The sequence below is a fragment of the Pleuronectes platessa genome, chromosome 3 (genome assembly GCF_947347685.1).
Source record: "Pleuronectes platessa chromosome 3, fPlePla1.1, whole genome shotgun sequence".
NCBI classification, from domain to species: Eukaryota; Metazoa; Chordata; class Actinopteri; order Pleuronectiformes; family Pleuronectidae; genus Pleuronectes; species Pleuronectes platessa.
This window is the reverse complement of record NC_070628.1, coordinates 23,074,372-23,099,737: the sequence shown is the minus strand read 5'-3', so window position 1 is coordinate 23,099,737 and position 25,366 is coordinate 23,074,372. Positions and strand designations below refer to the sequence as shown.

At 42.2% G+C, this 25,366-nt stretch overlaps 3 protein-coding genes across 5 annotated transcripts; all 3 read left to right on the top strand.

Moving 5' to 3' along the window:
- The first annotated feature begins 12 nt into the window (after positions 1–12).
- On the top strand, positions 13–3,785 carry ntan1 (N-terminal asparagine amidase). Of its 2 annotated transcripts, none has more exons than XM_053417658.1 (10): positions 13–312; positions 806–908; positions 1,009–1,074; positions 1,171–1,279; positions 1,388–1,461; positions 1,558–1,611; positions 1,708–1,761; positions 1,842–1,939; positions 2,503–2,616; positions 2,693–3,785. In XM_053417658.1, exons 1-10 carry the CDS (start codon positions 232–234, stop codon positions 2,861–2,863), a joined length of 924 nt encoding a protein of 307 aa, XP_053273633.1. In that variant the 5' UTR covers positions 13–231; the 3' UTR covers positions 2,864–3,785. The 2 variants fall into 2 exon arrangements, with proteins under 2 accessions (XP_053273633.1, XP_053273634.1); XM_053417659.1 differs by lacking the exon at positions 13–312 and adding an exon at positions 328–476.
- A 2,438-nt stretch (positions 3,786–6,223) lies between these two features.
- Positions 6,224–11,117, top strand: LOC128431846 (mpv17-like protein). The gene is made up of 4 exons (XM_053417660.1): positions 6,224–6,881; positions 8,341–8,411; positions 8,596–8,625; positions 8,984–11,117. The coding sequence occupies exons 1-4, from the start codon at positions 6,578–6,580 to the stop codon at positions 9,227–9,229; spliced, it is 651 nt and encodes a 216-aa protein (XP_053273635.1). The 5' UTR covers positions 6,224–6,577; the 3' UTR covers positions 9,230–11,117.
- Positions 11,118–13,019: 1,902 nt separating this feature from the next.
- On the top strand, positions 13,020–25,030 carry bmerb1 (bMERB domain containing 1). Of its 2 annotated transcripts, none has more exons than XM_053417662.1 (6): positions 13,020–13,107; positions 17,866–17,986; positions 20,472–20,545; positions 21,933–22,047; positions 23,324–23,406; positions 23,501–25,030. In XM_053417662.1, exons 1-6 carry the CDS (start codon positions 13,020–13,022, stop codon positions 23,617–23,619), a joined length of 600 nt encoding a protein of 199 aa, XP_053273637.1. In that variant the 3' UTR covers positions 23,620–25,030. The 2 variants fall into 2 exon arrangements, with proteins under 2 accessions (XP_053273637.1, XP_053273636.1); XM_053417661.1 differs by having other exon boundaries at positions 13,020–13,125; positions 17,875–17,986.
- The last annotated feature ends 336 nt before the right edge of the window (positions 25,031–25,366 follow it).

The window sequence follows — 25,366 nt, the reverse complement described above, 5'->3', positions numbered from 1 at the left end:
GCGGAGCCACTCGCGCTTTGTAACAGCTGGCGGCAGCAGTGTCTGTGTGTCACCGAGTCTCTCTTCCGGGGCTACCGTAGAAGAAGAAGAAATGACCAGGAAGTTCAAGCCGTCGGTCGTTCCTGTGGATCGTGATCGATATGAGATGTTTTTAATGTCTGGGAGAGGAAGTTTCCGCTCTAACATGTTGTCTTGAACTGCGGATTTTTACGAAACACCTAGTTTCAGGAAATGCCTTTGTTAATTCAGAAAAGAGGGTTAGACCGCTTGAACTCCACAGCGGAACTGTTCGACAAACATCCCCATTTACAGGTTTGTTTACAGGAAGTGTGGCTACGTTTAGCTGAGTGAGTCACTGACGATCACTTTATGTCATCCTGCATCCACAGAGGAAACGGGCTTCACAACAATGAACCGGATTGGGCGGTGGCGTGTGGTGATAGATGCCAGTCTATCAAAGAACAGATAAAACTGAAGTAGTGTAAATAGCAACAACTCTAGAAATCACTCGAATGTGAAATGTTTGATTATGTTATGATCACAAATGTGGTAAAATGACATTGACCTACAGGATGACCCTTTATTATTCTTATATAAAGACATCCAGTGAGACAGCTACTAAACTCAATGGTGTACTCAAATACTAACCAACCAAACAAATCACACAGTTAAAGATTTGCAGTCTGCGTTCATATCTATGAAGTAGCACCACTGTTTACAATTGGGATTTGCAATGGATTTGTGCCACTGGTGTCAAATCCACAATGAACACTGCTAAACCTAAGTTTTAATTCTCAATTCACAGGATAGTGCAAGAGCATTTCGCTCGAGGCCACTTGTTGATGTCGACCCGAAATGCCTCCTGTATGTCCAACAGCGAGAGTTTGCTGCAACGACCCCAGCAGACGGTGAGTAAATGTGTTTCATATCTGGCTCCCAACGTGTTCTTCAGGTCCACTGATCTGCATCCGTATTACAACACGTGCTTCCTTCTCCTGTTTTTATCAGATCATGTTTCGGTCCTTGGATCTGACGACGCCACCACCTGCCATTTGGTTGTTCTGCGACACACTGGTAACGTTGCTTTAGTTCGATTTATTCTGTGTGCACTATTCTGCAGGTCTATGCGGTTTTAAAAACCTTAATAACTTGAATGTTATTATTTCTCAGGAAGTGGAGCTGTCTGCCTCGCTCACTGTGATGGTTCCAGCACTTGGTCTGAAATCCCACACCTGGTGAAGTCCGTCACGTCGCTGAGTAAAGTCAGTAAGGAGGGCAGGTATGAAACCCACAGACACATGTGGTAACAGTCGATATCTCTCAGTTAGAGCATCCATTCAAATGTTTTAACATTTCTTTCTTCTCTCCTTTTCTTTCCATTTTATAGACTTGAGCTCCACCTTATTGGGGGATTCAACGATGAGTCAAAGACATCCCATAATCTCAGCCTTAACATACTGGGTATAGTCCTTTGAATATATCTCATGTCTCTTTGTGAAAATATGGTTGGAACATTTGAACATTGCAAAACTTAAAAAGCTCTTTTCCACTTTACAGCAGCGTTTCATAAACAGAAAGAGGATATTCATCTGGAAACATGTTGCATCACAGGTAACATTGATATGTTTTTCATAAAGATAATCATTTATCGTTCAGAAATACCCTTGCAATTCATCCAGTGAACGCTTCTGTTCTCTGTTGTTGTAGAAATGAACGATGTTGTTGTTGATGGGACTCATAGACCGATAGTGTATGGAATAGGTAAGTGATGAAAAGAAAAAGAAGCCTGCGATGCTGTAATGGCAGATGACCTCCAATACATTGTGTCTGTTTCTTCATAGGTGTAAATGTTAAAACAGGGGATCTTTTCCCTTCATCATTCACTCACAAAGGACCTGCAGAGGAGCTGCGATCAGCCCGGACCTTCACTGGAGGACAGGTTATACACAGTTTAAATTTCTATGAATCATATGGACATCTCTAGGTAAACAAATTCCCCTTTGTGTGAGACAAAAACATTATTTTAATTTAGGCTGTAGCTAATTATTTGTATCATTATGAATTAGTTAGTATCAATATTTTCCACTTAATTGAATAATCATTCACTCATTTACATGGTAGAAGGAAATGGATCATTCTCAGAGCCCAAAGAAAAGTCAGCAGATCATTTGTTTGGTTAACAATGAGTACAAAAACATAAGACATGTAAATTACAAACTTATACACAAAGAAAATCTGTAAATTCTTGCATCAGAGGAGCTGTATAATTTTTGTTTTAAATTTCATTATTGATAAATTACTTAAAAGATTCATAAATTACTAAATCTGAAGCCCCGTCATTTTTATGGATTAAGTGATTGTTTAATAATTGTTTCAGAGACCATATAGATTCTCATAATATAACAAAGTGTTAACTGAGCAGTTGTTTAAATATTTGGGGTCAAATATATGAAACACAAAGTCAATTCAAAGATCATAAATAAAAGCTTCTTTTCCCTGCAGATGGCTGAATTATATGACTCAAGTCGGGGACGTGTAAAAATTGGCCCCTGCGAGTGGTCTTCAAATCTGGATATTGCCTTCTGGTTGTCTCAAAATGACGACACAATTTTAAAGGTAAAGATATAACGAAGTAATTAGCCTCTTAAGGTGTTTTCAGTGTATGACTCTGTTGTTTCTCTCTCCTGTCAAGTACCTGTCCACTTCTCCGATGGCCGAACCGCCGCACTTCGTCCAGCACATGAAGTCCACCATCAAGTTCCTTTTAGAGCATCCCGACTCCGATAGCCTGTTTCCTGGTGGTCAGCCGCAGCTCTACCACAGGACTGAGGCGGGGGACTGGGAGAGTGCTGTCCAGTCATAGAGGCCTACTCCCATTTTCACCCTGAGCCTCTAACATGAAATCTGACAATTTGTTTTGCCTCTTGGTGCATTGGATACACTGTGACTCTTCCACCCTCTATCCATTTTTTTATTCATCGTGTCTTATCAAGATGGTGACCCCAGGCAGGACCGTATGTCTGCTGATTGGCTGTCCTGACTTATCTGGCTGGTCCGGGAAAGGAGAAGAATAAGTGATTCTGTTGATGCCTGTTAAAAAGTAAACTTCCAATCTTGTGAGGTAGTTTAAAGTCTGCACCTTACATCCCTGCTGTGTTGCAGGGTGTAAAGGTCCATGTCAATCAATCTATGCCTGCTCATCATGTTGATTTTGTCTGTTTTTTTCTCAGCCTAAAAACTACGAATGCTGAACGGTGTTCCAAAGTATAAGTTTTCGTTTATACTAGTACAGGACAGCCTTGAAAAGTGATGGCCTTTATATTACTGTTACTATGGGCAGAAAAAGGGTTGGCCCAAAGCAGACGTGGGAGTTGTGAATAGGATCAGAGGATTATATAAACTGTACTATGAGGATTATTTTGCATTCAAACAGTTGCTTTTCAGCTGTTGACATTTCCCACACGTACCTGAATGCACCAACAAAGATTGTATTCGTGTAACTGTCAGAAAGAAGAAGACAAAGCCAATGTTTATTGAGAATACTGCGAGTTTCAAGCACTTATATTTACAAAATTTAAAATGAAATATACAATTAGGTGCAATTTCCATTAAAAGATTATACTTTGGAAATAAAGACACGATTTGTAGTTAATAGGCTGAGACATGTACATAAAAACATCTGTGTGGCCCTTTAAATCTAGCGCTTGACCTGCTGCTAAAGAGTATTTACAGGTGATTTAATTGCAGCATGAACAATTAAAAAATAAAAATCATTTTGGCACAGACCTTGTTTAAAACAGTGCAGACATTTACAAATGCTAAACTTCACCGCTGAAGCTCTTTTCTCTACTAACGCACCTTCCTGATGAGAGTGAAATGTACGCTAACAATGATGCTTACAAAAAAACTTATATCATACATGTTGGTGAACTTCCAACATATAAAACCATGTGATTGATGCTAGCTGAAGATTAGCCTGAATTGCTAAAAGATGTTGTTTTTCTAAAATTGTGGCTTTGGGGTAAAGTGGGACAAATGCTGTGGGGTAATGTGAGACAGTGTCTCACTTTACCACCATGAAGCACAAGTTAAGTTTAGTCTTAAACATATTTTAGTGTTATATTACATTATAAATGTTTTATTTAATGTCATAAACATTGTAGAAAAGCCATCATGCCAAGAAACTACACCAGGAAGACAACCTGGGGCCAAACACCCCTAGCAGAGATGGAGAGTGCAGCCGCTGAGGTCATTCAAGGAAAGAAGTCCTTAAGAAAAGCTGGAAGGGATAGAAATATTGATAAGACAACCCTCAAAAGATTCATAAAGAAAAAAGAGAAAGGGGAAGTAAAATCATTAGTCTGGGGTGCAGTAGCTGAGGTAAAGAGAGTATTCACAGATGAGATGAGGAGGAGCTGGCCAAACACTTGAAACAACTAGCTGACCAGTTCCATGGCCTTGCTCCAGTTAAGTGCCGTGAACTGGAATTTTAATAAGCAGAGAAAAACAATATCCCTGTCCCTGTGCGGGTAAGCTAGGGTGTGCAAGAGATCACATGAATCATAATAATCATAAATGTGCTTAATTGACCAATCCCCATGATTCTGTTACTAGTCCAATATTAGTTTTGGAATGTGTGGTTGTCAGGATTTTATCTATTACAACATGTGTTGTTATGGTAGGTTTAAAGTGGAAAAAGTAAGTGGACCACTTTACCCCGTAGCTGGGGTAAAGTGGGACACAAGACCACTTTTTTTAAAACAATCATATTTTCACTGCCCTTTGTCCTGAAGACATTCTGATCATTTCCATTGCTAGAAAATATCCTGAATTAATGGGAAATGTGTAAATTTTACTGATATATCATTTTAGCTCGCCTAGAGGGAAGCAAATGTAAAAAAATTCCCACATTACCCCGCTCTCCCCTATACCTGTTACTATATGAATGTGACATCTCTGGTTTGACGTGTTTTGGGAATGGTTGGTGAGTAGATTATTTCAGTTGAGCTTTTGAGGACATGATTATTGGTAAGTGTGGATGGCTCATAGAGATTGAAACCTTACGAAGTGGCTCAGCCGACTTGACCAAACAATATCAATTTATGGTATAGAGTTTGCCTCATAGGGATTGACGATCTGTACAAGCGGTGTCCTCCCCTCTCCTTAACCCTCGACGAGGGTGAGGATAAACTACCAAACTCTTTAATAAATATGCAGACACCTCAGAGAGAGTCACAACTATGAATATACTCTCAGCCAGCATGACCGTATCAAATATCAGTTTATTCTATAGATATATATCTATAGTCTTAAAAATCTTGTTTGGGCTGCGCTCTCTTGAAAACACACTATTGATAATAATATAATATTCGTTATATTATAGTGGGTTTTATTGAGGATTCATTATCACTAAATTCCTGTAGACACCATTCACTGATTCGTCTCAAAACAATCTCTGGTATTAATATTTCTCTCGGATGAACCCTGACCGTCAGCTCCAGCAGCTGATCTGTGATCGGGTTTGTTTCTCTCAGATGAACCTGACAGTTTACTCCAGCAGCTGATCTGTGATCGGGTGTGTTTCTCTCAGATGAACCTGACAGTCAGCTCCAGCAGCTGATCTGTGATCGGGTGGGTTTCTCTCAGATGAACCTGACAGTTTACTCCAGCAGCTGATCTGTGATCGGGTGGGTTTCTCTCAGATGAACCTGACAGTCAGCTCCAGCAGCTGATCTGTGATCGGGTGGGTTTCTCTCAGATGAACCTGACAGTCAGCTCCAGCAGCTGATCTGTGATCGGGTGGGTTTCTCTCAGATGAACCCTGACAGTCCGCTCCAGCAGCTGATCTGTGATCGGGTGTGTTTCTCTCAGATGAACCTGACAGTCAGCTCCAGCAGCTGATCTGTGATCGGGTGGGTTTCTCTCAGATGAACCTGACAGTCAGCTCCAGCAGCTGATCTGTGATCGGGTGAGTTTCTCTCAGATGAACCCTGACAGTCAGCTCCAGCAGCTGATCTGTGATCGGGTATGTTTCTCTCAGATGAACCCTGACAGTCAGCTCCAGCAGCTGATCTGTGATCGGGTATGTTTCTCTCAGATGAACCCTGACAGTCAGCTCCAGCAGCTGATCTGTGATCGGGTATGTTTCGCTCAGATGAACCCTGACAGTCCGCTCCAGCAGCTGATCTGTGATCGGGTGTGTTTCCAGCGTCGCTCCGCCCATGCAACTCTACGCTCATTGCTATTCATAAACAGGGAGCGTCGGTTATTCTTTTACGCGGAACGAGGCGAGCCGGCTGATGACAGACTGCTGACAGACAGTGTCGGTGGATGACAGCTCCTCAAGTGCAAGTACCCTTCTCTTGGTTCCGTCCACAAGAGAGTCCGTGGCTGGTCGGATTATTATATTTCATCGTGGGCAGCGGTACAGTATCTGTGACCGGCACAGAGACGACGTTATGATGGCGTCCCAGTAGCAGGAACATTCCGCTAGCTCCCTCACAGACACCGTCAGCTGGGGTGACACATTTCTCCTTCTGCCTGTTTGACTCCGCTTGTATTCTAACCCTGATCTGAAATGCTGAAGGCGCTTGTGAGACACGTCCGTCGGTTCCCGTGGGCCTCTAACGTCACGGTGTACGGGTGTCTGTTCGCGGGGGGGGACCTGGTGCACCAGCTGGTCTCGCGCAGGGACAACGTGGACTTGAGCCACACGCGCAACGTCGCCGTGGTGGGGTTCGGTTTCCATGGCAACTTCAGTTTCTTCTGGATGCGCTTCCTCGAGCGGAGGTTCCCCGGGAACTCTGCCAGGATGGTGCTGAGGAAGCTGCTCCTGGACCAGTCCATAGCCGGGCCCCTGGCCACCAGTGTCTTCTACACAGGTCTCTCTCTCACACACACACCTTCACGTCTCTCTATAGTTGTCATATAATATAACCCTAACCCTAAGTCTTAACCCTTAAACAGCCAATTGAAAAATGTTCTCATTAGCCATAGATGTCGTCACTCTGCAGGGTCTATGTATAAAATGGTCCTCACAAAGATATAAGTACAGGAACGCACACAAACACACACACACACAAACACACACACACACACACACACACACACACACACACACACACACACACACATTTGTCTCTAGTTGTGAGGTCATACATTGGCATAATGCACTCCCTAGCCCCTTTCCAAATAACCTTAACCATCACTTATAAATGCCTAACCCTAATTCTAACCAAACCTCTAACATTTGAATTTGTGAGGACCAGCTAAAATGTCCTCTGACCAATATTGGCCCTCATTACTATAGATAGACATGTGTGCACACACACACGCACACACAAACACACGCACACACACACACACGCACACACACAAACACACGGGAAGTCAATAGTTAACTCCAAGACAGATCACATATCTGTCAATTTGTAACAGAACCCGCGTCATCTCTGTGCTCCTGCGCTTGTGGGGTAAAGATCAGCGGTTGTTCATTGTCCCATGAAGCCAACCTTGACTAGCAGAGGTCACATGAAAACACTGATTCCACTGCAAAGAGAAGCGTGCTCCAACAGACACCGACACACGCGCCAGTAGGATATCAGTCCATCAGTATAATCAGTGGCTTGAACCTGAAGGATCTTTATTTCATGTGGTGATTTACAAGCCTGAGAACTCACAGCACTGTTTGATGCTTCCTTTAATATTTTCACATTTTATTAGTAATGTTGCTCTAAAGTGGGCCATCATTCATATCAAACCAATACAAACTGGTTTAAAGTTGAATGGGAAATTAAGGTAACTCAGTTCTTATGATTCTCACAGCAGGAAAGCCAAAACAGCAAGATAAACCAGAATGGTGGGTTGCATACCTTCGCCAAGGCCTTAAATCACGGTTCACCAAATTACAAGCACTAATAGAAATCAGTTCCCTAAGATTGCCGAATGTTTTTCATCAAGATCGATGAACTATTATAATTACCTGTGGTAAACGTGAAAATGATGTAAAATGCTCTATCTTGTGAGTGAATCCAGATCCACACCAAAGTTGAATGGGCTCTTCCCTGACCCATACCACGTCCTTCCCACAAGTTACCTAGAAATCCAGTCCAGTAGCTTTTGCGTAATTCTGCTGATTCGACACAAGCAAACGTGTTAAGGGAAGGAGAGCTCATGGATTTTAATTTTCCTTACTCCAATAACATGTACAGCTCCTAACTGTGTGTCTGGTTTCTAAAAAGTCTAGTCCCACTGTCTGTCTGTGAATCTTCTTATCTGTCACATCATTTGCCATCAGGCTCCCAGAGAATAACCCCCCCCCTTCTTGTCTGTGTCATCCAGGTGTCAGCTTCTTGGAAGGAAAGGAGGACGTCTTTGAAGACTGGAGAAACAAATTCCTGAATACATATAGGGTGAGTCGCAGCAGAGACGACCTCTCAGTGCTTGTTTTTTCCTGTCAGCATCAACATTCGCTTTTCCCTGACATATACCATCCACACTGATGCTCTGTGACAGTTGACTCGTGCCATTTCAAATCAAACAGTGAGAAGATGACATTTGCGACTGGCGTGCTTTCTGTTTTCTCTCTCTTTTCAGACGGGGCTGATGTACTGGCCGTTCATGCAGGTAATCTCTCCAGTGAATTCTTTGCATTGGGAAACCATCAATAGTTAGAAAATCAAAGCTTATAAACACATCTCAGGGTCACGTTAGTCGATCTCTGATGTAGATTCTCTTCACCTCCATTAATGTCAGTTTTTTTTACCATATGATGAATTTTGATCCATAGAGCAACCTTTAAAATAATAGATGTATCCCAATTACAAGAGCTGCCCATTTTTGTTGACCAAAAGTATGGTGTCTTACATCAATACCAGCGAAGGATTTTTTTGAATTTTAGGACCTCATATCCAAACAATTAAGTATTTATTATATGTACCAGTAAAAAAGCATTAATATGGTGCAATCTCTACCTTTCCCTCAGCTTCTAAACTTTGCCTTCGTGCCTCTCTTCGTACGGACCACTTTCACCGGCTGCTGCGCCTTCGTCTGGGCCATATTCCTGTGTTTCTCACAGCAGAGCGGCGATGGCACGGCCGGTGCTGCTCTGAAATGGATGTTCTCCAATCAACAGGAGGAATCAGAAGCCACAAAGGAGAAAGTGGAAACTGAAGTCAAGGTATTGCCGCTCAAAGAGGGAACAGCAGTGCCTAAATCTACTCAGAACTGAAACATGCTGGGCAGGAAAACACTGGTATGAACAGGATACGACTGGTCCAGTGGACAGCTGTCCTGTCTGTGGTTGTTGTTGCACTGGCACTGGCAGAGTTTGACTCTAAAGTCTCACTGGGGACAAAGTAAAGGGTGACATATGCTGTACGGTGGTTTGGGACTGTATGTATGTATCTACAGCATATTTTTCAATACTTGAACAAGATATATCAGTTCCATGGAAAAAGACACTCAATCCTACTCTTCCATTGTCATGCTATATTTCTCGGGTTTTAATTGAAAACACACATGAGGACTTCTAATGTCAGGGACAGAAGGTGTATCGATGGATTTTCCAGGTACTTCCGATTTTCACCTAAATGAAAAACTGGAACGAGTGGGGGAGATCATTTTTAACACTATGTGAAGTGGCAGCTAACACATCAGCTCAGACCTTAAGGTTCATAAAACTTGAAAAACTATCATTCTGAACATTCAAATATGTCTCTTTCTTTATGAGCAAAAGTGCTTTTTGTGACTGTTATTTGCATCTGTAACAGAGTGCCTGTCTCTATTGATTCCAGCTTACACCGGGGGGCCCACTGCACAAGTACAAGTTTTTACATTCATATTTATGTTATTAGGCGATTTATACATAAGGACCAACATGCACTGAGCAAACAGGAGAGATGTGGAAGAAACTGCAAAAACCAATTAAACATATCATAAAACACATTTTAAGTGCTAGGGAAATACTACTGAATATCACTTTGAGTTTGTCTGATAATGATTTAACAACTATTAACAGCATGAATGTGGACTTGCTACCTGCTTGATGTCGTACTTGTACGTGTTGTGTTGCTTTGCCCGGTTTCCAGATTGTCTTAACACAGTTTGCTATTATAACCTTTTTTTTTTCCACGTTTGACCTCTGTGAAAATGTTTCATTATAGGTTCTACTTGTCAGCAGTGACTCTTGAAATGTAACATCAGCTCCTTCCAGCAAACAGTTTTCTACAGAGGTCATTTTATAAATAGAGAGCAGCTCAGTATGAGACCTGACTGTTATTCCTATACATAGAGTGTAAAGGTTTATGGGAAACGACTCCCTTCTCTTCTCAGGTAGATAACAAAACATTCACACTTTTACATTTTTCATCCGTGTTCCCACGTATTACTGAAAGTCCTGATGTATCTATTTTTGTCTTTCTCAGCTAAATTTATACGGTGATGATGATACTAAAGTGTTTGAATTGGGGCACAGAAGAAAAACACTTAAAACGTTGTTTGATCTCTGTTACTGTACTATTTTCTGTAAATTAATTCCTGATTCTACACTGATGCATTACACTGGAACTGAAAGGTTAAATTAATGAATATTCCATTTGTTCATATCAGCAACTGAAAACTAGAATACTAGAATTCTGTCTGAATGTTTTTGACGGGTTTTAACATCACGAAGAACCACATAATATATCGGACAATAATTTAATTACATTTTGTACTGTGAATGCTAAATTGAGATAAACACTATTTATTGATGATTAAAATGAAAACACCCCTTGGGCTCAGTGTGATTAATGAACAAGCATACGTCTATTCTGTTATTTTGCTACCAGAGGTGCATCCTGGGTGTGTTTTTTCTTGTGTTCAGTATAACTCTCACTCGTCATTTACATGCAACTGCAACTCTGTCTGCATTTCTTGTGGGAATATATTGAGCACAGTTTGTTCTTTGAAAACTATGCCTGCATGTAAACAGTAGCTTTATTCTGCAGCTTGTGTTTTCATTCTCTGTGGCAGATGTTTTGACTCACGTTGACTTCTGAGAATCCAAAAAGAAAAGAAGAAGCATATAACGTTACTATAAATAAAGGTATGTCTAATTTTGTATCAGGCTCCTCCAACAGATTCCATTTGTCTAATTTTACCTCCTGTAACCAGAGCCCCTTATGTGGAAACAACTGCCATTTAACCTTTGTCAGTTGTATCAGCATGTAAATAATAACCAGAGGTACACTTCAGAGACAACTGCTAACAGTCATGGCCTTTTATCCAGCTGCTAATCCCACAAACGTCTGTCTGTCTGTCTGTCTGTCTGTCTGTCTGTCTGTCTGTCTGTCTGTCTGTCTGTCTGTCTGTCTGTCTGTCTGTCTGTCTGTCTGTCTGTCTGTCTGTCTGTCTGTCTGTGGGATATGTATCTCACACAGCTCACTGACTCCACACTTGACATGTGTATTGTTACGGGTCAATGGAAGTCTTGTGCAGTTTTGTGTGATTTCAACTGACTTTATGTTCTTTATTAATAAAAATTGAATAATCAGGTGACCAGTGTGTCTTCAGATGAACATGTCTCAATCTACATTCTCTGAGTAACCACAGCAGTGCTCATCAACCGACAGCCTGCACCCAATAATATGTTTTCCCACCAGATCAGATCATTTGTTTATTTTATTTCACCATATCAGACGATCGCAGACGTTAATGAATGTCCCTTGTGCTGGTGTGCGTCATGGCGACGATGGCCGCCCACATTGAGTCATGTTCTGCAAAAGGTTACTTCCAATTAATGAGGGACTTTTTTCTCTCCAGAGTCAGCAAAATGCTTGCTCATTGTGGGAACTGTTTTAATTTTTTAAGGGATAGTTCACCCAAAACTGAAAATACACTCATTATCCACTCCCCACTATGCAGGAATGGAAGTGAATGGTGATCACTTCTTCAAAAAAACTACAGAAAAACATGAATCCTCCATACTGCTCCTGTGGTGTCATCCATGTTTCCATAAGCGTTCAGATTCGATTCGAAACGAGATCATTTACACTGTGTTTTTAGCCAACATGTCCTCTGTCATCCTCCTCCAGAGCCGCGTTAACGCGTGGATCACAGGGTTATGGACACTTTAAGTAAACTATCCCTTTAAGGTCTTGACCTATATGTAAAGTGCTTTGAGATAATGTATGACGTAATTTGGTGCGATAGAAATTAAAGGTATTTGAATTGAATTAATAGAATCACTTCCTCTTTAGCAAATCGTCTTAAAAAACACAACGTTCGTTGTGTTGCTGTGATGCTTTTTATCGAGTCTAGAGCTTTTGAAAAGCAGTTAATTTGTGTCTTAGCATTGTCACTCACTTAACACACTTCTGAAATAGCCGACATGCAATGGATGAACAAACCTTAGTTCAATAAATCACTCAAACGTAAATATAAACCAGACATGAACAATAATTAAGCAAATTTCATTTCGTTTTATGAAAAACACTTACTGCAGATAAGATGAACACAAAGTTTATCTAACTTTATTCTGTAGACTTCTTTATAAAAAGCTTACAGAAGCTGTAAACAAGAGAAAAGACAGTTTATTGTAGAAAATATTCTTCATGTCACAATCACAACACAACCTGGACACAGGGTAGCAGGTGTGAACCGAAAACAGTAGAAGTCTGGACAGCAGTGACTCCTCAGCTGTGTTCTTCATGTAACTTCAATGTTACTTTGCGCCTATTGTTTCAGTTTGAACGTCAGCTCCTTGCCAGTGGGTGTCTCCCAGCATCCTCACGTCCCTGCTCGCACTGCGCATGCTCCCTGCATCCTCTCCCCTACCCCTGCTCTCCATCCTCACACACGGTCCAGGGACTTGAAGAAGCTCGGATAAAGATGCTCATCGTCTCGGGTCGCCGGAGCCTTGTCACCGGGTGAAGTTGAGTTCGCCATCAGAGGAAGCGGCACATCCAGCAGCAGCAGCAGCAGCATCAGAACCTCCACCACATCTCTCTCTCTCTCCTCTGTCTCTCTCTCTCACCGACATGGAGCTGCAGAGATCTATTTCGGACAACGAGCGCGCGCTCAGGAGCTACGGCGCCGTGTCGGAGACGGCGTGGACCACGGACAAAGGTGAGCGCCGAGCACCGCGCAGAGGAGAGGGGGGGGGTTATCGCCCTGTCAGGAAACGTCTCCGTGTTGTCAGTGCACGTTCGAGCCGGCGAGCCGCTGCAGCAAGGAAGTGGTTAAAACGCGTGACTCACAAAGGCTTTGAGCTGTTGTCAGCCAGCGCAGCTAAAAGGCCCATTTACCCCTCTTCACTGTTTATGAATGAAACCGAGCCAGGGACTACACACACACATACACACACACACACACACACACACACACACACACAATAATTAGTCTATATACATTTAAACTGATCTTTGAATGTGTGTGTGTGTGTGTGTGCGTGTGTGTGTGTGTGCGTGTGTGTGTGTGTGTGTGTGTGTGTGTGTGTGTGTGCCTGTGCGTGTGTGTGCGTGTGTTTGTGTGTGTTGAGTTTAATCAATAGTCTGTCTACATTTGCATATACTACATTTTTCAGAATACTTTGCGCAGATATGAGTCATAATTACAGAAAGTTATCAGAGTCATAACGGGCTTTTTCCTCAAATACAAAGAAAACAGCATTAAAACAGTTCCCCCACATTTTCAGTTAACAAGGAAAGCTGCAAAGCCACTTTAATTTAATTAAATGTGTCTGTTATCTTCTCACTAATACAGGTTGTTTTTTTGCTTCATTCAGTATTTGGTGTTCAAACATCAGAAAACAGAATCACAATGTCCAACGAGATTTAAATTTAAATTGATTGTTTTTGTTTCCCTCCCTGAACAATAGACAAACACAAAGATAGTTATATAACAGAGATATAACAACAGCTGATCGTCACTGTGGAGAAGCTGGAGTCAGAGAATACTCTGCATTTGTTCAAGATTCAAGATTCCCTTTATTGTCATTCAGACCAAACACAAGACACGTGCACGTTAGAATGAAGTTGCATTGCCTCCAGCTCATGAATATAATTTAGAATGCCATTTTCCACATAAGTTTCAGTAAATAAATAAATAAAACAATTAATAGATAAACGTGCTACAAACAGACATTAGGATATCGGATGCAACTGAGCGAAATGATACATTCTGAATAACTCGATAAATAAAATGTAAATAGAAATGCAAATTATTATATACATAAATATAATAGAAACTGTGTATGTAAACAGACTGCACATTGCACACACTGTTTCGGTTACAGGGAAGAGATCTGTCTATTAAATGGCTAATTGACCAATCATTTAATCATCTAATGATTTCAGGATTGATCGATGAAGCCACCGGCTGAAAAATGGCCACAGAGTTGAACAAATGCCAAATAGACATTATTAGGATCAGAGACGCTTGTATTGGGAGTTTCCAGGGGATGAAGGAGGATGAATGACTGATGTCAACAGACGCAGCACTATGGTGACAACAGACGTGGTTTCAGGGTTAGTGCGTCGCGGTCGGTTCTGCTGAGGACGGCTCGTCACAGAGGAGCAGGGTGTGAAGAAACTTCCAGATGAAGTCAGAGAAGAGAGGGGGGGGGGGGACGCAGGGGATATTTTTAGACACCGATTCAACCAAAGCACCCCACCCCATTCCCCTCTCTCTCTCTCTCTCTCACGCTCTCTCTCTCTCTCGCTCTCTCTCGCTCTCTCTCTCTCTCTCTCTCTCTCTCTCTCTCTCTCTCTCTCTCTCTCTCTCTCTCTCTCTCTCTCTCTCTCTCTCTCTCTCTCTCTCTCTCTCATTCCCACAGTCACACACATGCAGCGAGAAAACCACCCAGAGCTAAAGCAGGCTGAACATCCCTCACAGTTTATCCTCTCTAAAAGAAAGACAAACGCTGCATGTAGTTACCTTGCACTTTCTATTTTGTGCTCACCATCTGGAGTTATCTACTGGGGAAAGAGGAGGAGTAGGAGGAGGGTGGAGGGTGGGGGGTGTCAGAGGCTGTATAGCATCATCAGCAGCAGCTCTGTGTGCACAGTGCGACTGCAGGATGTGTCGGGGCCGTCTGCATTGGGTGTCATCCAGATGCTGGCACCTCCCCTGTCGTGGAGCCTCCTGTGCTCGCTGCACCGTGAAGGTTCCACCTCTGCTCTCCAGGATATTTACTCCTCATCTAATCATGATCCTGAAGTCCACCGATACGTGGACATGCACAGCATCTGGGAGCAGGTTGGAGCAATGGCCCCTCAAAATGTGTGTGCACGTCCCTGCACTGAGGAGCCTGTTTGCTTTTAACAGCGTGTTGTGTGTGATGTGAAGGAGCAGTGTCCACCTCCCCTGCTCCCTGGTGAACACACTGCTTTTAATCAGTTGTTCTTTCCCTGTTACGTGTGTAATGCTGAGCATGTGAGAGTGCCGATGAGGGGGAGCTGTTGGACATTATTGAGTTTGCACATTGCCTGCCCGGGCGGCTGTGGCTGAGGGGGTAGAGTGGTCGTCCTCCAGCCTGAAGGTCGGCAGTTTGATCCCCAGTCTGACCCATCTGCATGCCGAAGTGTCCTTGGGCAAGATGCTGAACCCTGAATGCCCCCCCATAGAATAACAAAGTACTGTGAATAGATGCACTGTATTAATGTGTGTGTGAATGGGTGAATGTAAAACTGTACTGTAAAGCGCCATTACCATTTAATGCTGCTTGGTCTCATTGACAATGAGCACATGGCTGACAGTGAGAGTTAGCTGCGTGGGTGTAAGCAATAGTACAACATGAGAAAGGAAGGAGGGGGGAAATGAAGAGTGTGTTTCATATCCCACTGCAGTTTCATCAGGCAAACTTTGATTTGTCTGAGTCCGAGTGTGTCTGTTCTGAGCAGACACTTTAACGTGATGATTCAACATCAGCGAACTGGGCCCTCAGACTTCTGTCTGCTGTGGTGAGTCAGCTCTGTCTTCAGCAAGCATCGCTGAAAAAAAGTACCACAAACACACACACACTGCACTTTGTGTTGCTGCAGGAGGATGAAGAGCTGATCCTCTCCTCTGTCACACTGTGGAGAAATACTGTGCAGCACATTCGACAGTTCAGAAGCAAATCGTTTGTTTACCCAGACCTGTCAGGTTGTCGACTGGGAACATGTTCTTATTTATAGAAGGGATTAGTTTACAGCCAGTATGGAAAGGAAGATTGATGAAAAATAATTTGAATAAGAACCATATGGACAAGTGAGTTTGCACATGGACAAATAACAACTTTAACAAATGTGAACCTGCATTTGACGACATTTTCTTGGCAAAAGGAAAGAAAAGGAAATATCCAGGTTCCAGCTGCTCAAATGTGAATATATGTGCTTTTTCTTTCCTTGAATAAGATTTATAGTAATTGTTGAACACAGCCCTAATGTTTTTATACATATCCTCTGACACCAGCTTTGGGTGATTGTGTTGACATCCAGTCTCATTGGGAAGCTTTTAGTTCTGGCTCTGGGAAATATTCATGTTCTGCACAAATGTGGAGGAAAACTGTTAATGACTCAGGGCTGCAGAGAACCCAATCCAAGACATGTGACTGATGGTTTGGTAGTATTGCCAAATTTGACAGTTTTGCAAAAATATGTCGTTTTTTATTTTCTTTAAATTTCTCATTTATCTCTTTAGTGAGTTAAGTTCCAAAAGGTCAAAATAGAAGCAGCAGAGGCCAGAATATCCTGAATTTAAACCTCTCATCGGAGTCATCCCCGCCAGAAACCCTAATCCTATAAGTTCCATAATGTAACTTGTCTCTCAGTAGACCTCACCTCCTGCCTGATGGACATCGAACAACCTCCACACACCCTTCTGTTAAAGAGTGTCAAAACACTGACAACATGATATCACTGCAATAATATAAGAGCCACAGAAGGCATTATTATCATATACTCATCATGATAAGTAAATGGATTTTAATGTGTGAAATTGGTGTTGAAGAGGAGGATTCAGTTCACTCTTGAAATGAGTATCGTACTGTCTATGTGTTGATTGGATGCTGTAACATGCAGGTAAGGTCAGTGCAGGTGCCGCAGCATTAGCGATGATCAGTGCATTGATCATGGTAATCAGTGCCTGGTCAGTATAGTTAGTGTTGAGTGGTTGCATTGTCTGTCCATGCTCATGTCAGCTGTGAGAAGAGAGAGGGGTCTGAGGTCCAGCTCGGGTAGGAAATCATTGATCCATGTTAGGAAATTCTTTTCTTTGTTTTTTTTCTTTTCTTTTTTGAAAGAGGTATCAAAGTGCCTTCAGTATATTTTTATAATCCGATTTTCTGCAGGCCACACACACACACTTTCACATCATTAGTGATTTAGACCTTTCAGTGGAAAACAGGAATTTGTGCTTGAGGCGCTGCTGTGACTAGAAATGTCAAATCACCTCACTGAATTCCGTATGCTGCTTTCTCTCCAAACATCATGCGCTCGGATGCTGTGATACCCCACGACTCAGGGAGACGAGGAGAGAACTGGGTTTGCCAAGAAACCGTCGCTATTGGAAAGTTTACAAAGATAAATAAGACAGAATTGAGGAATTTAAGGATGAAACAGTCACATCCAATTATAGGAGAATGAACCTATGATTAAAAACCTCAGCTTATACGTGTTGTGACGCTGGAGTCTGTGATTTATGCTGAGTGTAGTGAGTATTTTCAGTCATTTCAAACTACTAAGCACTGTTCAAGGTGAGGAGAGTTGGATAACAGACCGGATCACAGCAGAGGTGACCTTGTGGATAGTAAACAGTCTCCTGTTTGTTTCTTCTGCCTCCCCCTTAACTTTCTTATTCCTCCTCATTAATAGTTACTGTGTGTGTCGTCCCTCTTCCTCTCAGGTCACTCAGACGTGTCCATGGCAGAGAGCACCATGTCTCCAGATGAGATCGAGGTGGAGATGACTCGTATCCAGCGCCTGCGGGAGGTCCTGGTGCGCCGGGAGTCCGAGCTGCGCTTCATGTGAGTCCCTGAAGTGTCCGTTTTCCGAGTTTTCATAACAGCACACGTCCCAGAACGTGACAGAGATTCTAAGCATTATGCTGTCACTACAGCCCCTGCTGCTGCTGTCCTTGAGTGGATGATGAAGAGGTGAAGGCCTAAGTCGACACCATAGTGATGCACTGCAAAGGCACTCGATCGCTGTTTCTATGTGACACAAGAGGGCAGTTTTAAGACAGTCTCGATCCTGAGCGAGGCAGTCCATTTGTCCATTGATTATTCAGAGAGCCCGACAGTAGCTGTGAGTCACCAACATGAACTCACTGGCTCCTTATCAGCAGCAGTAGCTTCAAGGATCATGGATCGTATTCTGTATTATCTCTGTCTGAATCCTCGCTGTCGTCATCTCAGGATGTTGAGTCTGCTCTCTCTGGCCAGGCTGGTAACATGGATGTTAATGAAGTGATCACACAAATGTTGATTTTAAAACTAAACACTATGTTGTTTTAATGTATTGTTCAATACACACAAGGCTGCGACTCAATTACTTTCATGATCAATGAAGATAAAGGTGAAGATCATCACAATTTACTAAAGTAATTTAATCAGTTTTCTTATTCTACTATAGCAATCATTTATTGTTATTAATATTTACGACAAGGAAATGCAGCTAATGCATATATTTGAGGAGCTGTAACCATTAATTATTCAGCATTGTTGTTTGAAAGATGACATGAATGATTAACTGATCCGTCCATAGACTAATTGACTAATCAAATAATCGACAGACTCACAGTACATGTAGGAATGGAAGATATGAGACAGTATTAATTCATCAACCATCACGTATAAAAAATACATGCGGTGATATTAAACATTGCAGGTAGTGTTGCAAATAAGCAAAATGAAGAACAAACTAAAGTATTTTTTCAGCTTTTTAATTTGTAGGAAAAGTTCAAACTATTCCACTTGAAATACTAGAAATATAGATTTTTGAAATGTGGAGCAAAGATTTAGTTGTTGTTATATACACTTTGCTTTTGACAATCTGGTCTTAGTGAGCGAGGAAGAATGCATCGTATTATTATGCAAAAATCTCCATCATTACATTAACGAGCCGTGGTCTCAGGCTGTTTGTTTTTTTCACTGTTGAAAAGACTGAATATCAAATCGTATCACCACGGTGACATATAAAGACAGAAAAGAGTATTTTCTGGGTCATTACACCTCGAACATCTGCAGCGTGATGACAGTTTTAGCGTGGGATGAAGCTGATCCACATCTCAGAGACTTCACTCAGTTGATAATGTTAGTTCACACGTCTCCACTTGAGCAGCTTCATTAGGCCGCCACGCTGCTTATTGCTTACGTCTCTGTTGTCAGGCTCTGTGTGACTCAAGACAGTAGAGATTCACACACACACACACACACACACACACACACACAAACACACAAAGTAGCAGATGGAGTGTCAGAGTGCAGAAGCTGCTGGAATCCACAGATAGCACTGGGAGAGTAAAACACAAGGTAGAACAAGAAGCTGAAGTGAGAAAGGAGGAGGGAGGTGAAAAAACGGAGCAGGGATAAATACAGAGGGAGGAGGAGGAGGAGGAGGAGGAGGAGGAGGAGGAGGAGGTGGAAGGAGGCTGTGGATGAGTCATCGGCATGATCTATCACAGGAAGAATTAAATCTGTGGTAGCTGTCACTGCTGTGCAGAGGGAGGGAGGGGGTTTAGGGAAGTGGAGGGGAAAATGTGAAGGCCCCCCCCGAGGGTGAGGCGTCACGGCTGCAGGAGGCGCAGAGAGCGGTGTGGATTGATTTCTGTCGCGTGTTTTTTCATCTGCACACACTCGTGATATATGACACGTGGGGGTGCAGGCTGTGATGTCTTACTGACAAGTATAACAGCGAATCAGATTAGGATCAGCACAGTGATTAGTGCTGAGATGAAGTGTCGATTACTCAATTATTCAGGCATGGCAAGTTTTATGAAATAATATTCAGACAAGAGCGAATTCAAAGTTCTCTACAAAGACACGGGGAAACATGGAAATATAATACATCAAAACAAGTCATTAAAAAGATGTTAAAATTAGTGGGATGTCTGTGCCATATTCCATCCCACTCTGTCCAGTAGTTTTCCTTATTTGACGCAAAACCACCAATGTTAAACTCAGAGAACCCTCATGTGAGGGGGTACATCAACCAGCAGCGATCAATACTGTACAATATATCACAGCATCTGGACCACAGGGACGGAATAACTGATATTGTCATAAAGTCCACTGCGATAAAACAATTCATGATAATAATAGAAGTAAGAAGCACAGTTAGATTATTGCATTTACATCAGATTTTCTGTCAGGGTTGGTTATGAGACATAACTCTGTCTAACATCATTTCAGTCCGATAACAAAGTCCAGAGTGGAAGCGGCTCAAAGCAATCTGCTGTTCGTTAATCTGATGGAAGCAAGTGACCGTCTGTTTTCTGTGTCTTTTTCGAAGGATGGATGACGTTCAGCTCTGCAAAGACATCATGAGTTTAAAGCAGGAGCTGAGGCTGATTGTCGCAGTGCCAGGTACGAGTTCAAACACACACACACACAACAAGTCAAGCTGTTCACTGCAACACTGAAGCCAAAGTATCCTGGATACGGTCGACAGATTCGTTTGTAAAGGGAGTGCCCTCCCTCTCCTTAGCGGTGGCTTCAGCTTTAACTTTGTTCTCGACAGTTGAGGGTCCCTCTTTGTGTGCCCACTATCCGTTAGGGATTATTGGTCTCACTAACTGCACGCTGTCGCACAAAAACTGCCCCTCGTTGACATTCCCGTGAGCCACTGGGGCCTCATGTGTGCAGTGACTGGTTGTTCTGGCATCCCATTACTTTACAGCGGTACAATGAGGGTCACAAACCCACTGCATGCTGCCTCTACTGCTCCTCTGACATTGTGCAACGTAGCCATGCTCCCCTCAGATTGGCCTGCCACTCAGGAAGATACACACTGGATCTGCTCGGCTCCACTTTATTTCCAGATGGGACAAAGGGCTGATGTTGGCTGTGGTTTCTAAAATCCCCTTTTTCCACATGGCCTGGATAGCAGCAGTGCCAGACACCCTGCCGGTGTGTGTGTGTGTGTGTATGTGTGTATGTGTGTGTCTATATATGCACGTTGTTTGGTCTGTTGATGTGTCTTTGACTGTGTATTGGAGTGTGACGGTTAGGGAAGTGAGACAAACCAACGTGACTGTGAATGCAAATGTCTTCTCCAGTTGAAACAAGACAGAGCTCTTTAGCATTTGCATTATTAAATCAGTGCCTTTTTTAAAAATACATTATACATGAGCACGGAATTAAGAGTCTGTTTGTGGTGTGACTCAGGGTTTAAGAGCCAGATGACTTTGCTATACGGCAGTGGCGGATCTAGGATTTTTCTTAATGAGGGGTCATAAAGGGGCCACAATTTACAGGGGAGGGGCCAAATATATGTCCAAGCCCATTCACAATCCTTGATTCAGTAAGATGCTCATTTAAGTCGACCCTTGTTTACTGGTAACTCTATAGCTTTGAGCAAAACAACATATCAGTGAACATATTTTGAAAAAGCTTCCCTGTTCAATGTGTACTTCAAAAAAAGTTAAGAAAAACTAAATCCTTATCAAATTATCATATTTATTGTGAGTAAGTAACTCGTTTATTTAACAAAAGGACAGGGGCACAGGGCCATCAGATTTTAGCTGGGGCCAGTGCCCCCCTGGGCCCTTCCCATGGATCCGTCCCTGCTAAAGTCAGTATTTTTTTAAGGTCTGTTGCAAATAACTACATGTACTAAACTTGAGTTTATAGTCTACACGAGAAAGCAAAATATTAAGGGTTCAGGTCTGCGTGCTTGTCCTCCCCCTCCATACATTTATTTATTTGTCTATGACTTTGCCTTTCATCCATTTCCTTTCTTCCTTTTCCCCAGAGAAAGAAAAAACAAAGAAGCACCGGCAGCGGGAAGAGGAGCTGATCCTGAAGATCCATAAACTGGTGCAGAAGAGGGATTTCCTGGTGGATGACGCCGAAGTGGAGAGATTAAGGTGGAGTGCTCCAACACGTGGGCTCAGTCAGTCGGTGTGTGCGGTGATGTCGCCGGGAGCCGTCGTTATTTTTAAATCAGTGTCAGATTAAAGAGCATCCATTGTTTCTTCATTAGAATCACAGGGTGGTAGAGAGACAACAGGAAGGAGACTCACTAGAGGGAATTTATGGAACAAATGAGAAGATGACTGAGGACCGGGGATGGGCTCACTTCATCATTATGACACTGCCTGCTGTGTGTGTTTGTGTGTTTGTGGGAGGTTGACTGATGGCCATGGTTGTTCATTCTCATTTGTCTTCCTCCTCCTCCTCTGCTGCCACAGATAACCCGCAGACTGACTGAGATAACGTTCAGACAAAATATGTAAAAAAACGACAGACCTGTTTTGAATCAGTGTCTGTGGAGCTGAAACAATTCATTTAGAAAGTGCACTACCACTGCAGTGTGTTATTGTTAACAGCTTCATCAAAATATTTCTATACGACACACTGAGGAACAATAAGAAAAGGAGTTGTGATACATCGGGGCCACATTCAAGCCCATTTTGTGCTTCTCATGTGTGAGTATGACACTTAAGAGCCTCCATTGTTCTAAAAGATGAATCCCCAATAATGAATGAAAGACACTACGGGGTACACAACGATTTTGGAGTAATTAACCTTGCAACAGTTTTTTTTCATAACATTAACTAATTTACAGACACATTAAACTGTATAAAGTTGAATCAAGCAGCTGACATTTTTGTTTGGTTTGGCACTGGGTTGCATTTTACAACATCCATTATCTATACCGCATATCCTTTGAGGGTCGTAGGGGAGCTGCCATCGGGGGAGAGGTGTGGTACACCGTGGGAAGGTCACCAGCGTGTCGACGGACCAATACACAACACCTACAGTCAATTCAGAGTCTCCAGTGCCATACACGATAAGAGACGAAAGTAGAGTTAGAGAGAACTGTGAATGTGAGAGAGAAAATCTTCCTGATTGAACATACGTTTAGCTTCACGGATTGAATTTAATACATCAACCTCATTTGGAACATAAGCCACGATGTGTCCTACCAGCGGTTGATGTTAGAGGAAGTGAGTGAGCGCTATTATAGATAGTCACTCTTAAGATGATAAACAATAACTTAGTAACTTATCTTTGAATACAATGTAAATATAAGTTAGGATCATGGGACGAGGCCGCACTCTCCAATCATCTAAAAGCAACATGTGATTTATGGTGTTGAATTTGAGTCTGAATTAAAGATGCATCTGTTTGGGCCCTCAGGGAGCGAGAGGAGGACAACGATATGGCAGAGTTCCTCAGACTGAAGCTGATTCCTCTGGAGAAGAAGCTCAAAGAGGCACAAAGTGAGCAAGAAATTTAATAAAACTATTTGTATATGCACATCTATTTCTCTTTTCTTGACCGTTTCCCTTTCCTTTTTTTTTTTTAAATGGAAAGATCCTCCAAAGCCTAAGAGACAGATCCTTGAGCTGCCGCCCAACAAACCATCCATCACCAAGTCAGGAGTGGCCATCATTAAAGACTGCTGCGGAGCCACCCAGTGTGCCGTCATGTAACCCACAAGAGATCTCTTCATAACCCCGTCCAAGCATCAGAATAACACACATGCTTCACATGACATGCCATACATCACTTCCTGTGACACAGAGAAGCCCAATGTCTCCCCTGGACTCTGTTCAGGAGTCAGGTTTGTAATTTTAATACAGTTTCTGCCACAAAGGGGCATCCAGAGGTTTGGAAACTTATCCCAGATCAGTACTCAAACAGCTTGTGTAAGTGCAGACGGCTTCAGTTGTGTATGTGGAGCGACGTGGAAAGGGAAATATGGCTGTTGTAAATAAAAAAAGGAATGACCTTTCTTTAGAGGGTGGTGATAAGGTCTGTGATGACATTTCTGATACAGTGCATGTAGGTACACTACAAGCACAGAATAAAATTTAAATCCTGGGTTTCTCTGTGTGACCGGAAACAATTATCATGTTTTCATTTCATCATGTTTGATAATGGATAGTTCTTCTTCTTCTAACCTGAGACATAAAACTATACATTTTCATCATTGTTACAAAGTGGGAGGAGCACACGGTTCCTACAACAACATGGCTGCAGATTAAGTGAACGTGCAAATGTAAACCAATGTGTAAATGCAGGAGAGTGGTGGATGCTTTTTGTACTATAGCTGATAAATATTTTTGCCTCAATGCTTTGGCTCAAACAGCGGAAAAATCTCGAAAGACTCAATTCCGTCCAAACCATCTCACCATTGCAAACAAAATTGTGTTGTCCAAGCAACATAATAACGAGACAATGAACTAAAGATTAAAATAACGTGTGGCTAAACTGCGGGTGCATCACGATCTTTATAAGCAATTCATCTGCAGCGGTTTTGTGTTCCTCAATACTCCAACCGCAGGGACGAGTAGGAGCAGGGGTCACATGATCAAAACCAAAAGGTATACAGTGGTGTTAAAGTAGAATTTTTTTTTTTTTTCCAACCTGGGCCCTATTTTTGATATTATTAAATAATAAATGAAATAAAAATAAATGGTTAAAAACTTTTGGAATCGGTCCTGTAAATTACCTCTCCTGGCATGAAGGCAGTAGCTACAATGTAATCTAGTGGGGCAACTGTGACAATTCAAGGAATGTCCATGTTGTCCAAAAGAGGGACACTTCTCGTTGAGCGAGTTATGGATAATGTTGCCAGACCCTTTTTTTTTTTAATCCAAAAATAAAAGTCTGTGCATATAATTGGTTAAAAATAAGCATTTTGTGCTCCGTCGCATTTGCCCCATACGATTTCATTGTAGCCAGCGCTGCTGTTTCACAGCTGCTGGTGGACACTATCAACAGGACCAATTCCAAAGGGTTTGGTAAATACTATTTACACACCCATATTTATAAACATAGGGCCCAGAAGGAAAAATATCAGAATTATCCTTTAAAGAACACATATGGAAACAAGCTTGGAGTTGAAGATCATTTTTTAGCGCTACACTGAAATGCCTGTGCAATATTTAGCATTACACTGAATATTAACAGCAATGCAACCTCATTTGAGCCACTTTTCTTACAGCGTTTTTCACAAGTAACACTTCAAATTTTCTTGTTGACCCCTGTAGATGCCAACACTAAAATAAAGGGCATTTTATTAATTTATGCATTTTATTTGAAATGGTCCACTCATTTATTCCTGTGACACAACACATCGCTGACCATGCCAACATCATCTCAGTCATCTGCTTCTGAGAAATAACTGACAGTGGTAGTGTGACATCATTCATTTTTGAAATCACAGATATTGCT